This window comes from Colobus angolensis, unplaced genomic scaffold (assembly GCF_000951035.1).
Source record: "Colobus angolensis palliatus isolate OR3802 unplaced genomic scaffold, Cang.pa_1.0 Scaffold424, whole genome shotgun sequence".
In the NCBI taxonomy this organism is placed as follows: Eukaryota; Metazoa; Chordata; class Mammalia; order Primates; family Cercopithecidae; genus Colobus; species Colobus angolensis.
The window spans coordinates 82,122-96,736 of NW_012117644.1; the positions used below are offsets into that span (position 1 = coordinate 82,122).

At 40.7% G+C, this 14,615-nt stretch overlaps 1 protein-coding gene and 1 pseudogene across 2 annotated transcripts in view; both read right to left on the bottom strand.

The window, feature by feature from the left end:
- Positions 1 to 3,543: 3,543 nt before the first annotated feature.
- LOC105522287 (olfactory receptor 52K2-like) lies at positions 3,544 to 4,671 on the bottom strand. Its single transcript, XM_011956740.1, is given in 2 exon segments — positions 3,544 to 3,720; positions 3,722 to 4,671. Coding segments are annotated over 2 exon segments (942 nt in total). The 5' UTR covers positions 4,633 to 4,671; the 3' UTR covers positions 3,544 to 3,689.
- A 2,690-nt stretch (positions 4,672 to 7,361) lies between these two features.
- The window catches only part of LOC105522317, a 13,907-nt pseudogene continuing 6,653 nt past the window's right edge, over positions 7,362 to 14,615 (bottom strand). Inside the window, exon 2 of the transcript XR_001003421.1 lies at positions 7,362 to 7,367. The product of XR_001003421.1 is annotated as a protein FAM98A pseudogene (transcript). The remainder of the gene's footprint in view (positions 7,368 to 14,615) is intronic.

Below are 14,615 nucleotides of genomic sequence, written 5' to 3' on the forward strand. Positions count from 1 at the left end.
CATGTTCTCACTCATAGGTGGGAATTGAACAATGAGATCACTTGGACTGCAGAAGGGGAACCTCACACACCGGGGCCTATTGTGGGTGGGGGGAGGGATGGCATTGGGTGTTATACCTGATGTAAATGAGGAGTTGATGGGTGCTGATGAGTTGATGGGTGCAGCACACCAACATGGCACAGGTATACATATGTAACAAACCTGCACATTGTGCACATGTACCCTAGAACTTAAAGTATAATAATAATAATAATAAAAGAAAATATACTTATTTTCTAGGCTGTAACAACAAAATGCTACAGACTGGATGGTTTCAATACAGAAACCTACTTTCTGGATTTTGGAAGCTAGATGTTCAAGTTAAGGTGTGGCATGGTTGATTCCTTCTGAGGCCTCTCTTCTTGGCTTGGACATTATCATCCTCTCCTTGTGACTTTTCTTATATGGATACCTGTTGTGTTAGATTGAATCCCATCCTAATAACTTCATTTTAACTTAATTAACCTCTTTGAAGACCTTATCTCCAAACACAGTCATATTACTCTGAGATACTAGGGTTTAGGGTTTCAACATATGAGTTTACAAAAGGGGGGCACAATTCAGCTCATAACACCCTACCTTCTGGCTCTGTAAAGTCTAGTCCTTCCCACATGCAAAATACAAGCATCCCCAAAGTGTTAACCCCATTCCAGGGGTGAACTGTAAATCCAAAATCTCATCTAAATGTAATATCTAAATCACTTATATGTGACACTCAGGTATGAATCTATACTGAAGCAAAATTTCCCTCCAGCTATAAACCTGTGAAACAAGCAAGCTACCCATGACCAAAATATAATGGTAGAACAGGCTAAGGGTAGGCATTTCCATTCCAAAAGGGAGAAATCAGAATAAAAGTGTCATGAGTCACAAATAAGTCTAAAACCTAGCAGGGCAAATTACACTTGATTTAAGGCTCAGAATAATCCTTTTTGACTCAATGGACAGCAGCCCCAACCCTTCAGTCCTGGGTTAGAGGTACCCTGGCCTTCTGAAACCAATGGACTGGGTCTGCCCTCTGGAACCAAGGAAGAGGCAGCCTAACCTCCTGGGTCTGTGTCTTTTGCGCTTGTGGTGGCAGTGGTAGTCCTGCCAATCTCTGAACCACCTCAGGGTATGTTTGCCCTTTTCTTGAAGGATAATGCATGTTTGCAGCTAAATAGCTCTATTGACCCATCCTCTAGAATCCCAGAAGTCCAGCTACCTTCTTTCATGTCATCCTAACTCTGTTCATTTCTACTACTAATAAAATTATCAAAAAAAATGTTGGTCTCTGATGCAATTCATGGTGTCCAAACTATCAGATAAAAGGGATTCCCATGAGTCTTTCCTGCATAGCCCCATCTCTATTCCTGGCTTCTGTTGAGATGGCTAACTTATCCATAAACACATGCCTAATCATTTTTTTTAAAAATTGGCACATATTAATTGTACATATTTAGAGGGTACATGCAATATTTCCATACATGTGTACAACTGGTAATGATCAAATCAGGATAATCAATTGGATATCATCTATCACCTCAAAGATTTATCATTTCATTGTGTTGAACATTAAAAATCCACTCCTCTGGCTGTTTTGAAATCTATACTAAATTATTAACTATAGTCATTCCAGTGTGCTATAGAATACTAGAACTTATTCCTTCTACCTAAGTGCAATTTTCTACCCATTAACCAACTCCTCCTTATACCCTCTTCCCTCCTACTCTTCCCAGCCTCTGGTAACCACTCTTCTAGTCTCTACTTCTGTAACATCAACTTCTTTACCTCCCTAATATGAGTGGGACCATCCAGTATTTGTCATTCTGTGCTAGTTTATTTCATTTAATGTACCTAATCTTTTTAGAAAATGGTTGTCCAGCCACACCCTTGATATTCTTTCCAAATTACACTTATTTATTGTAATATGGATACGCTGAGAATTTTTCAAATCTTTAATTCCCAATTCCTTTTTGCTTAAATTCTTCTCCAACTTATCTCTCTCCTCTCTCATCTTATAAGCAACAAGAACAAATTGGGTTACAATTTCAGCACTTTGCTTAGAAATCTGCTCAGCTAAATATCCAAGTTCATTACTTACAAGTTCTACTTTCCACAAAGCACTAGAATACAATTTGTCCAAGTTCTTTTCATTTGATAACACAGATCATCTTTCTTCCAGTTCCTCCTTCCTGAGACCTCACTAAAAGCATCTTTAATATTCATATTTCTACCTACAATCTCTTCAAAGAAATCTTAGCCTTTTTTAACATGCACCTCAAAACTTTTTCAGCTTTAACCCATTACTCAGTTTCCAAGCAACTTCCACATTTTTAGGTATTAGTTACAGTAGCACCCTACTTCCTGGTGCCAAAAGCAGTTTTCTAGGGCTTCTATAAGAGGTAAATACAAACTGGGTGGCCTAATAAACAGAAATTTATTTCTTCACAATTCTGGAAGATAGAAGTCCAAGATCTAAGCAGAACTGGTTGCTACTGAGGCCTCTCTTCTTGGCTTGTACATGGCCATCTTTCTGTATCTTTACATGGTCTTCACTCTGTGTCTGTGTACAACTTTTATTTTATGTAGACACCAGTCATATTAGATTAAGGCCCATCCTAATCACCTCATTTTATCTGAAGTATTACTTTACAGAGCTTATCCCCAAATACAGTCACATTCTGAAGTGCTGGGTGTTACGATTTTAACATATAAATTGGAAAGGGGAACAAAATTCAACTCATAAGATAGGGTATGAGAGAGCATCAGAGGTGCAGTTCTCAGGATTAATATTAAGGGAATTCTTGAGTACCTAAGTTTGCATGAAATAGAACGAAACCTAAGTCAATATGCCCACATCCCATCTTCTTTGACTTCTCATATTTCTTCTTCTATGCTGGGCCTTGGAATGGTGAGTTTAGAGAACACAAACCATTGGAATTATTCCATCCTCTGTCTGAAGACATAAACATAAGTCCAGCATCCCTTTAACAGTCTGTGTCCCTAGCCGATAGCATAGACTTGGCTAGATTATTACATAAGTAAACAATTCATTCTTGTTGAAAACATAAGATACATCTATGCACAAAGAAAGACTTGTGTGATAGATAATAAAATGTCAGAGGATATGGTTTTTCTTCAAAGTATTTAATGAGATGGATTGGCCATGAGGATGAGGAGGTAAAGAGAAGTCAAAGAATACAGACTGGTTTAGTTGAAGAAATAACCTTCTAACAAGCAGAGCTGTCTCACTTGGAATAAATAGGCTTAAAGGATGCACGTGTACCAGGACTGACAGTGTTTAGGTAGAGTCTAGGGATCGACTGTTAAAGCAGAGTTCCTGCACTGGAACTTGGGAGCATCTTTGTGTCCTTCAGCAAAGTCACCATGAGGCCAGAGGGTCAAGACTATCAAGTTTACTGACAGGAGTCAGGGTTCTGTGAGGAGACAGCACAGTCACCAAGTTCAATCCAGAGGCTACCAGAGGGCAAAGATCCACAAATTCTAAACAGACTGTTGGCACTGAGCTTCAGGACATCATTTATTCTTTTCATAATACAAGAAAAGAACTAAACATGGAGTCTAGCAGCCTTCTATTCTCATCACAGCCCTGGCCCACTACAGCATTCACTGTGCCCCATTCTTTTTCCACTTATCCCTCACTCTATTCACATATCCTTTCTTGGGAATACTCCCAAGACTGTCACAGATCTGCTTGGTCTTAATACCATAGGTGATGGGATTGACCATGGGTGGGAAGAGCAGATAGAAATTGGCGAAGAGAATGTGGATGTGTGAGGCAGCACGGCAGGCCACATGGTGCATGACTGAAGCGATGACCACAGGTGTGTAGAAGGCTAGGATGGCACCTATGTGAAAGACACATGTCCCAAATGCTTTATAGCAGACCTCCTGAGAGGAGAGTTGTAGAACTGCCTGAAGGATAAAGATATAAGATAGGATGATAAAGAATAGATCTAACACTCCAATAAACATGGCCACAGCAATGCCATAGATATTGTTGAAGCTGGTGTCCCCACACACCAGCCTCACTACAGCCATGTGTTCACAGTAACACTGGGCAATCACTGGGCCTTGGCAGTAGTAGAAGCGTCTCAGCAGGAAGGGGAGTGGAGTCATTAGTGTCACAGCCCGGACCACAGCAGCCATGCCAATCTTGGTGATGAGGGACCCAGTCAGGACCGTGGTGTAGTGCAGTGGCTTGCAGATAGCCACATAGCGGTGAAAGGCCATGGCCAGCAGCACTGCTGACTCCATGATGGAGAAGGAGTGTAGAAAGAACATCTGGGCCAGACAGGCAAAGAAGTTGATCTCCCGATCCCTGAACCAGAATATGGCAAGCATTTTGGGGAGTGTTGAGGAGGAAAGAACCAGGTCGATGGCTGCCAACATGGCCAGAAAGTGGTACATGGGCTCATGGAGGGCTGCATCAGCCTGAGTGATGAGAAGAAGGGTGGAGTTTCCAAGCATGGCCAGTGTATATACTGAGCAGAAGGGGATGGAGATCCAGATGTGCAGGTGCTCCAGGCCTGGAATCCCCATCAACAAGAAGGCAGCTGGATGTGTTGAGGTGATATTGGAGGCTGACATGGCTCCTGGGAATTCTCTTCCTCCTTATCTGCTTCCACAGGGCCCTTCCAGAGAATATTCAATATCAGCAGAATTACAATGCTCACATTCAAGCTCTGATCATTCCTGTGAGAAGATTAGCTCTTATCCCCATTTTTAGACATTAAAAGAAATTAGAAAATAATCATATGTATCATGAAGTATTATGCATGATCCTTGCCCTTAAGGGCTTATAAAATCACTGGGTGCTCAGGACATTTAATTCCAATAAAGCTAGTATTACAAAGCAGCCTTATTGATAAATCAACTGGAGGAAGAGCCTTTTGTGGTCTGCATGTGGCCAAAAGCAACTTTGTAAAGAATATAGATTGCTGCTTAATTCAAATCATACCCATAAACATTTACCATCACTGTCTTCCTATTGCCTTCCAACTCAAACTACACTCCCAATTATGAAAGAGTTTCTGCCCTGAAATGTCAATCTTGGTGAAATGTCAATCTTGGTCATATGAAAAATAAATGTATTTAGCACTTTCTAATAATTTACTTCCCTACAAGTTCTTTAGATTTTTTTTCTAGCGGGGGTTTCATAGGTCCTTATTTGATACTCAGATATCCCTCCAACTAAAGCCCTACCTCCAGGTAACTTGAGGAGGTTTTTGTTGTTCTCTTTCGCCTAACTGCAGTTTAACCTTCATCTCTACATGCTTCTTCCTTTCTGGCCTTCACGACATTCAGAAGAAGAGATGCCCCACACTCACCTTTTTGCAAGACTGACCTGTTCCCTTCACACTATTTTTCCATCTGGGGTCCTTATATTCTTTTTCCACCTTTTGTTGTCATTTCCCTTGAAAATGTTTAAACATTTCTTTCCAATATTTTTGATCTATGCCACTTTTTTTTTCAGTTCCTGCCTAAAAATTTTCCTTTGAGGATTTTGAGATCTTTTAAAACACTTAGAACAAATCTGAAACAGACTGCTCAGTAAATGTGGATACTTATGAATTGAGAAAACAAAAGATTAAGTCACTAACAGTTAGAACAATTGGAAAACGTCAAAGATGAAACTTGAGCTTTGAGAACTCTGGTTTGCTGCCTCCCAATCCAGTGTCTTAAATCACTACACTCTTCTGCTTCTACCTCATTGCTTCCTAAGAAGTATAAATCAAGCATATTCAAATTAACAGAAATATAACTCAAACTCATTACCATGATATAGGAAAAAAATTAGAATCTGAAGACTTGGGTTTAAGTAATGATTGAACCATCAGCCTACCAATAGAAACTAGTATTAATCACTGAAATTTTTGAAGATTTAGGTTCCTCACCTATAGGTGAAGGCATAACCATACCTTCCATGACAACTTTACTGCTTCATTGTGATGAAAGATAAAATCATGAGAAGAGTCCCTGTAAACTGTAAAACATTGTAAAGCTGTTATTTGTCATTACAATATTCCCTCTCCCACTCAGATCTGCCGCTTTTCTAAAAATGTTTTTCTTGACATCAGCACAATCCTGTATTCCTTGGCCTTATATCTCCCTTCATCTAACACCCCTCAACTGTTTTCCCTCACAGCAACATTTGTTGAAAAAGTTGAATAATTCATTCTCTACTTTCTCATCTCTTAATTTTAAATCCCTTCCAATCTAGCTGCCATCTCCTCGACTCCCCTTATATCATCTTATCATTGCTTATTTATTCCCCCCCTTCTTTTTTCTTCTCTTTTTGTTCCCCTTTTATTCTCATACTTCTCTCGGTGCTCTCTTAGGTGGTAAAAATGCCAAGAGAAACCAATATTCAGGGAATGCTCAAATGTATAGCTTCTACTCTGAGTTCCCGACTAGCATATCCTACTTCCCACTGGATAGCTCCACTTCGAGGTCTCACAGGCATCTCAAATGAAATAGGGCCAAAACAGAAATCTCTCTCCACAAACTCTTCCCTCTCCATGACTTGCCCATCTTAGTATGTATTATGATCATCCATCCCACAGCTAGGTCAGAAACCCAGGGGGTAATTCTTGATTCAGTCCCCTTCCTCATTCTTTATATCCAATTTCAAAAGGCAAGTGTGATCAACCTATAATATATTCCAGTCCCTACTCTTTTTTGTGTGCCTTGCCAAGCACTCTTATTTAGGTCACCATCATTTTTCATCTGGACTACAAAAGTCTCCTAACTCTTCTCAGTGGTATGGAATCTTGTACCCTCTAAAATAATTCATTCTCTGTACTGCAACCAAAAAGGCCATTTAAGAAAGCAAGTTCTATCATGTGAGGTCTTCACTAAAGCCTTCATGGGCTACCATTGTACTTAGGATGGAATGCACATTCTAACTCTGGCTTACAAGATCCTGCATGGTCTGGTCACTACTCACTTTTCAGCCTCATCTCTTCCACTTCTCCCTTCATTATTCTCCAGGCATATGGCCTTCCACAAATGCTGGAGCTCACAGAGTTCTTTCTCAGTCAGTGATAGTGGCCCTTGATGCTGCCCCTGAATTGTCTCATACTGTTCTATGCCCTGTGCCTTCCTTAATTGACATATCATCATCTCTTTCCTGTCAGTATAAAAACTTCCTTAGTTTTCTACCCCTGCTCACCTCATCCACTACCGTGTGACAGACCACATAGTTTATTAGTTTGGTGCAAAAGTAATTGCGGTTTTTGCCATTACTTTTTATGCAGAAAACACAATTGCTTTTGCGCCAACCTAACACTTCCCTGCTGAAAACCACTTATAGGATCTCATTGCTACAAGAAAAATAAAAATCACTAAACACTTCTGAAAAACCTATTCCTGCCTAAATTTTTGGCCTTACTCCTTTTAGTCCCCGAAATATTCATCCTAGTTTAAACCACACTGGGTTATCCACCATTTCCTGAAAGGGTAATGTTTGTAGCTCATACTATTTATCTGGAATTCTTTCCTCTGCCTCCTTTCATACCTGATCAAGATCCTGCCACCTTCTTGGTGAAGTCTTTTCAGATTCTTTCAGGAAGATGTTCCCACTCATTTCAATGAAGATTCACTAATGCGTTGAATCAAATTCCACAATGAGGGTACCATCTATGTTACCTTTGCGTGTATCTATCAATTCATCAGGCCATGAATTCTTTGAGTACAAAGGCTGTGACTTTATTCATTTCTATATTCAGACTTTACTGAACATGGTTGATACTCAATAAGTGCCTTTTTGTTTTTAACCTTTTTAAACTTTTATTTTAGGTTCAAGGGTACATGTGTAGGTTTGTTATATAGGTAAATGTGCATCATGGGGGTTTGTTATACAGATTATTCCATCACTCAGGTACTAAACCTAATACCCAATAGTTATTTTTTCCTCTCCTCTCCCTCCTCCCACCCTCCACCTCCAGATAGGCCCCAGTGTCTGCTGTTCCCGCTTTTGTGTCCATAAAGAACAGCACTAGGAAAAGAAAAGTGCTATTTTAAATGAATGCATGAATGATTCCCTTCCTGGAGAAACTTACTCCTTCCTTCCCACTGCATAATATACCACCCTATGATCCAAACTGAGATTTACCTCCACAGATGGAAATTCTATGAAATTTCCCATCACTTTTTGTTACCTAAGTCAGAATAAAAGCTTATTAGAAACTCTGCCTCAAAGTCTAACATATAGCTGTGCATTTTCTGCAGGACTTAGCTTTGGGATGGACGCATGGAAGCCCCATGATGAAACGACTCTTTTATGTCTTTACCACAACTACATCCCACATAGGCACTTGCTAACTATTTCTTGAATAAATAAAAGAATGTCCTCTTATACGTGCTGTCACCCTTGCCCTAAGCAAATATGCTGCAATTCCAAACAGGGCTCTCTGCTGCCTGAGTGGCCTCATCTCCCTTACTCCCACTGTGCTCCTGCTGCCCACACCTGGCCCTCCTGTTTATTTGTCCTCAATCCCACAGCTTGCCTATTCTGTTTTAAAATGCCTGAGAATCCATCAACCTTCCCTCTTTCCAGTGTCCATTCAAATGTACCTCTAATTCCATTCACCATCTGACTCTGCTTATCTGGTCTTCTGCCCAACACCCTTGAACCTGCTTGGCATGAGTGCTTTGCCCAGTCCTTACACGTCGTCTTATGTTTGTTTTCTGCCTTCATAGCCAAGATGTCAGCAAACAACAAAAGGAAGACTTTGTCTCCCCCAAAAGTGCATGGGGGCTCCATACCTACACAGTATTCAATCAGGGCTGTTATCTATGTGGCAGGCCACACCTGTATCCTGAGAGGACCTTAGAATGATGATTTTGGGAAACTGAGTCCCCAAATGGTCATGGAGGAAATAAGCAGCATATCTAGTACTAAATTTCACATCTCCTCACCCCTACTCCATGCATCAGATTCTCATAAGGAGTGCACAACCTACATCCCTTGCATGTGTAGTTCACAGCAGGTTTTTGCTCCTATGAGAATCTAATGCCCCGGCTGATCTGACAGAAGGCAGAGCTCAGGCAATAATGCTCTCCTCACCTACCGCTCACCTCCTGCCGTGCATCCCAGTTCCTAAGAGGCCATGGATTAGTACCAGTCTGTGGCACAGGGGTTGGGGACCCATGGTCTATAAGACTACTATAAGACTATGCTGCAAAGATATAACTGGTTGTTGCTGAAAACTTTAAGTAAAGTTACCTGACCTGTCCTTCCCACCTCCTTATTTCAGCCTCTTCATTTTTATCCTGGACTATTACAGCAGCTATGACTTAGTTTGGGCCAGAAAGTGCAGTAGGAGGGAAGTGACTAACATGGTCTGGGCCTTAGCTGAATGCTAAGGTTTTCTGGAGGAGGTCCCTAATGTACAACATAAAAAGGAGTGCATGCCTGAGAGGCAGGAAAGTATTTCCTCTGATAATGATGACATGGAGGATCTGGAGTTTGCAGAAGCAGTATTTTGAGGAGGATTGAGAGCTCTCCTGTTAGACATATACAGGGATGAGAATTAGAGAAGAGAATCGGGAGATAAGCTAATGCCTGAGATGAAGATAGGTTGTCTGAGCATAAAATGTCTGCGAGAGCTGGATTCTGCTCTGTGCACTCCATGGCTCAGCTTCCTGACCTAGCCTATTCCCCTCAAGTATTAAACACTCTTCTCCCATCAGGTCTCTGCTCTGCCTTTGGATTTTCCCTGTAGTGATTATTATTTTCAGTCTGATTTCTGCCATTATCCTGGTTGTTCCCTGTTTTCGCTGCTCCCCCAGCTCATATGCCCTTGACTTGACCTGTGCACATAAGTACCTCGCTCCAGCCCCGGGAGCCACTTGATTCCAGCACAGGCACCCCTCCCTAGTCTTCTTGCCCCTGGTCCCATCTGTGTCAGCTGTCTTACAATGCCCTCTATCTGCCCGGCCTTCCCCTTCCACCATTGCCCCAATTTGTGCTCACCCCTCAGCAGGAAGCTCAATTCATTTTCCATGTGCTTTAGGAAAAACTGGTGCAGGTTTCCTCTCTTAGAGAGTGAAGGGTTGGGAAAGAGAGTTGGAAAGGGAGGGTCTGGCCCTATCCTCATAATCAGCTACTCTTTTCCCAAAAGAAAAAGGAAACAGGCCTTGTCTCTGAGGAATACCCTGAAAGGGCCCCATGATGAGCCTAGTCTCTTCTCTGGGGCCAACTCTAGGAGTCTTCTCTGCTTCAGGCTCTGGTCTTCCTACAGGCCCTACTCCCTCACCATTCTGTGGTATTCGATCATGCCTCTCCCTCGAGGCAGGATGGAGTATGACTTCAGTAATCAGTGTGCCCTTCTCCACTCTCCCCTTCCTTCCCTGCAGTTCACAAGCAGCTGTCTTATGGGTATGCTTTCCAGCTGTGACTCAGAAAAGTGGAGTTCAAGCATAACTTGGTCAAGGTTATCTATTCTTTGTTTTATTTGGAGTTTGGATGTTTTTGTTTGCAGACAGAGCTGTGAGTTAAGGTAATAGGTGACAGATCTAGGTTTGCCTCAGCTTGTGAACTTGACAAGGCACTTAACCTCTCTGTTCTTTGTATTGTTTCTTGTTGTGGGGACAGTAATCCCAGTCCTTCCCACGTCACTGGGTGGGGTGATCCAATGAGATCATTGAGGAATAACTCTCAATGTTATTATTGCTCAATTATTAACCATGAATAATACCAACATATAAATACGTCCTCTAATCACTGGTCTTAGAGCTTGCTATTATTCTGCCATGGTCCTGAGAAAGGAAGTTGGTTTTTGCAGTAGCCTCTAAGTCCTTTAACCTGAAATAACTCTAGATGGGAGCCCAATAGCTCCTACTGAGACTGTATTCTGGTCACATTCCCTTTCTTCCCACAGAGACACACAAGTCTTCCATCAGTTATCCTAACTCTTGTCCCTCAGAGACAAGGACTTGCCTCTCACACCTGGAGTGTCCAGAATATATTGGGTTGAGGTGGACTTCTACACAGGGCTTGCATTGTGAAAGTCTGAATTAAGTTTAGCAGGCACAGACTACATAGAGATGGTGATCCGGACTTGAAGTTCACAAGCTTATATTAAGAATGGTCATTGTGGAAGATACCAGGCTGTGTTAGGGAAAGATGGAAGTAATTATATAGTTAATTATTTTGAGAAACAACCATATACCATTTTCCATAGTGGCTACACTATTTTGCATTCCCAACACCAGTACACATGGTTCCAACCTTACCACTTCCTCATTAACACTATTTTCTGGATTTTGATCATAGTATTTCACACCCAGTAGGATGGCTATCTCAGTGTGTTTCAATTTGTATTTCCCTAATGATTACTGATGTTAGACCTCTTTTCTTATTGGCCATTTGTATATCTTCAGAAAAAATGTTATTCAAGTCCTTTGCCCATTTTTGAATTGGATTATTTAGTAGGGGAGGGGGTATTATATATTCTGGATATCTATTATATATTCTGGATAGTAATACCTTATTAGACGTATGCTTTGCACACATTCTCCTATGTTGTAGGTTGTCTTTCTACTCTCTCAATAGTGCCTTCATGAACAGAAGCTTTTAGTTTTGATGAAGTCCAATTTATTTTTCTTTTGAGACCTATACTTTTGGTGCTATAACCAAGAAAACATTGCCAAATCCAAAGTCCTGAAGCTTTTCACTTACGTTTTCTTGTATGAGTTTTATGATTTTAGCCTTATATTCCATCTTTGATCCATTTAATTTAATTTTTGTATATGGTAAAAGTCCAATTTCAGTCTTTTGCATGTGGATGTCCAGTTTTCCCAGCACTATTTGTTTGAAAACACAAATAATGAATTCTTCTGGTTTTTTCCACAAGTTATTGGGGTACAGGTGGTATTTGGCTACGCAAGTTCTTTAGTGGAGATTTGTGAGAACCTGGTGTACCCATCACCCGAGCAGTCTACATTGCACTATATTTGTTGTCTTTTATCCCTCGCCTCTTCCCACTCTTGTCCCCAAGTCCCCAAAGTCCATTGTATCATCCTTATGGCTTTGCATCCTCGTTTTACCCAACCCCATTTTACAAAAGAGCATTCAGCAGTTGAGCACTTCCCCGTTCCTGGTTTCCTGAACAACATTATCTAGTTGGTTTTCTTTCTCCTTCATTGGTGTTGTCTTCTGCTGGCTAGTTCTTTTTTTCCTCCCCTTTGAATCTCTTCTCTTTGTACACCAACTTGTAGGCATTTTCATTTTTCATGGTTTTAACTATCTTCTCTTTGATAACTCCCAACTCTGTATCTTCAACTCAGATATCTCCCTTGAACTTCAAATTGGTAAATTATTTTCTTTTTTTCTTTTTTTTTTTTTTTTTTGAATGGCATTTAATTTTTTCTTTAAAACACTGAAAGTGTGGTCCTGCATCAGCAGCATTACCTGGGAGGAATTCGCAGGCTCTCAGGCCCACTCCAGGCTTTCTTTCTTTTTTTCTTAAATATACTTTAAGTTCTAGGATATATGTGCATAACGTGCAGGTTTGTTACATATGTGTACATGTGCCATGTTGGTGTGCTGCACCCATTAACTTATCAATTACATTAAGCATATCTTCTAATCCTATCCCTCCCTCTTCCCCCAACCCCACGACAGGCCCCAGTGTGTGAGGTTCCCCACTCTGTGTCCAAGTGTTCTCATGGTTCAATTCCCACCTGTGAGTGAGAACATGCAGTGTTTGGTTTTCTGTCCTTGTGATTGTTTGTTCAGAATGGTTTCCAGCTTCATCCATGTCCCTCCAAAAGACGTGAAGTCATCCTTTTTTATGGCTGCACAGTATTCCATGGTGCATATATGCCACATTTTCTTAATCCAGTCTGTCACTGATGGACATTGGGGTTGGTTGCAAGTCTTTGCTATTGTGAATAGTGCCACAATTAACATATGTGTGCATGTGTCTTTCTAGCAGTATAATTTATGATCCTTTGGGTATATACCCGGTAATGGGATAGCTGGGTCAAATAGTATTTCTAGTACCAGATCCTTGAGGAATCGCCACACTGTCTTCCACAATGGTTGAACTAGTTTATAGTTCCACCAACAGTGTAAAAGCATTCTTATTTGTCCACATACTCTCCAGCACCTGTTGCTTCCTGCCTTTTAATGATTGCCATTCTAACTGGTGTGAGATGGTGTCTCATTGTGGTATTGATTTGCATTTCTCTGGCCAGTAATGATGAGCATTTTTTCCTGTGTCTGTTGGCTGCATAAATGTCTTATTTTGAAAAGTGTCTGTTCATATCCTTTGCCTACTTTGTGATGGGGTTGTTTGATTTTTTCTTGTAAATTTGTTTAAGTTCTTTGTAGCTTATGGATATTAGCCCTTTGTCAGATGGGTGGATTGTAAAAACTTTTCTCCTATTCTGTAGGTTGCCTGTTCACTCTGATGATAGTTTCTTTTGCTGTGCAGAAGCTCTTTAGTTTAATTAGATTCCCCTGTTTGCAGATGACATGATTGCACATTTAGAAAACCCCATCGTCTCAGCCCAAAATCTCATGAAGCTGATAAGCAACTTCAGCAAAGTCTCAGGATACAAAATCAATATGAAAAAATCACAACCATTCCTATACACCAATGACAGACAAACAGCCAAATCATGAGTGAGTTCCCATTCACAATTGCTTCAAAGGGAATAAAATACCTAGGAATCCAACTTACTAGTGATATGAAGGACCTCTTCAAGGAGAACTACAAACCACTGCTCAGTGAAATCAAAGAGGACACAAACAAATGGAAGAACATTCCATGCTCATGGATAGGAAGAATCAATATCATGAAAATGGCCATACTGCCCAAGGTAATTTATAGATTCAATGCCATTGCCATCAAGCTACCAGTGACTTCTTCAGACAATTGGAAAAAAATTCTTTAAACTTCATATGGAACCAAAAAAGAGCCCACATTGCCAAGACAATCCTAAGCCAAAAGGACAAAGCTGGAGGCATCACGCTACCTGACTTCAAGCTATACTACAAGGCTACAGTAACCCAAGCAGCATGGTACTGGTACCAAAACAGAGATATAGACCAATGGAACAGAACAGAACCCTCAGAAATAATACCACACATCTACAACCATCTGATCTTTGACAAACCTGACAAAAACAAGAAATGGGGAAACGATTCCCTATTTCATAAATGGTGCTGGGAAAACTGGCTAGCCATATGTAGAAAGCTGAAACTGGATCCCTTCCTTACACCTTATACAAAGATTAATTCAAGATGGATTAGAGACTTAAATGTTAGACCTAAAACCATTAAAAGCCTAGAAGAAAACCTAGACAATACCATTCTAGGTTTTGGCATGGGCAAGGCATGGGCAAGGACTTCATGACTAAAACACCAAAAGCAATGGCAATTATTTTCTTTTCTAACATCTATTCTTTTTTTTTTTTTTTGAACTTAACAGATAACTTTATTGCTCACCTTTCACACAAAGCACCCCTCCAGCCATTTTCTTTCACAGCTTGACAATGTTTACATGTACAAAAACCCAGCAAGAAGCATCATGTCATGTAGATTTCAGTAAGGGAGAATG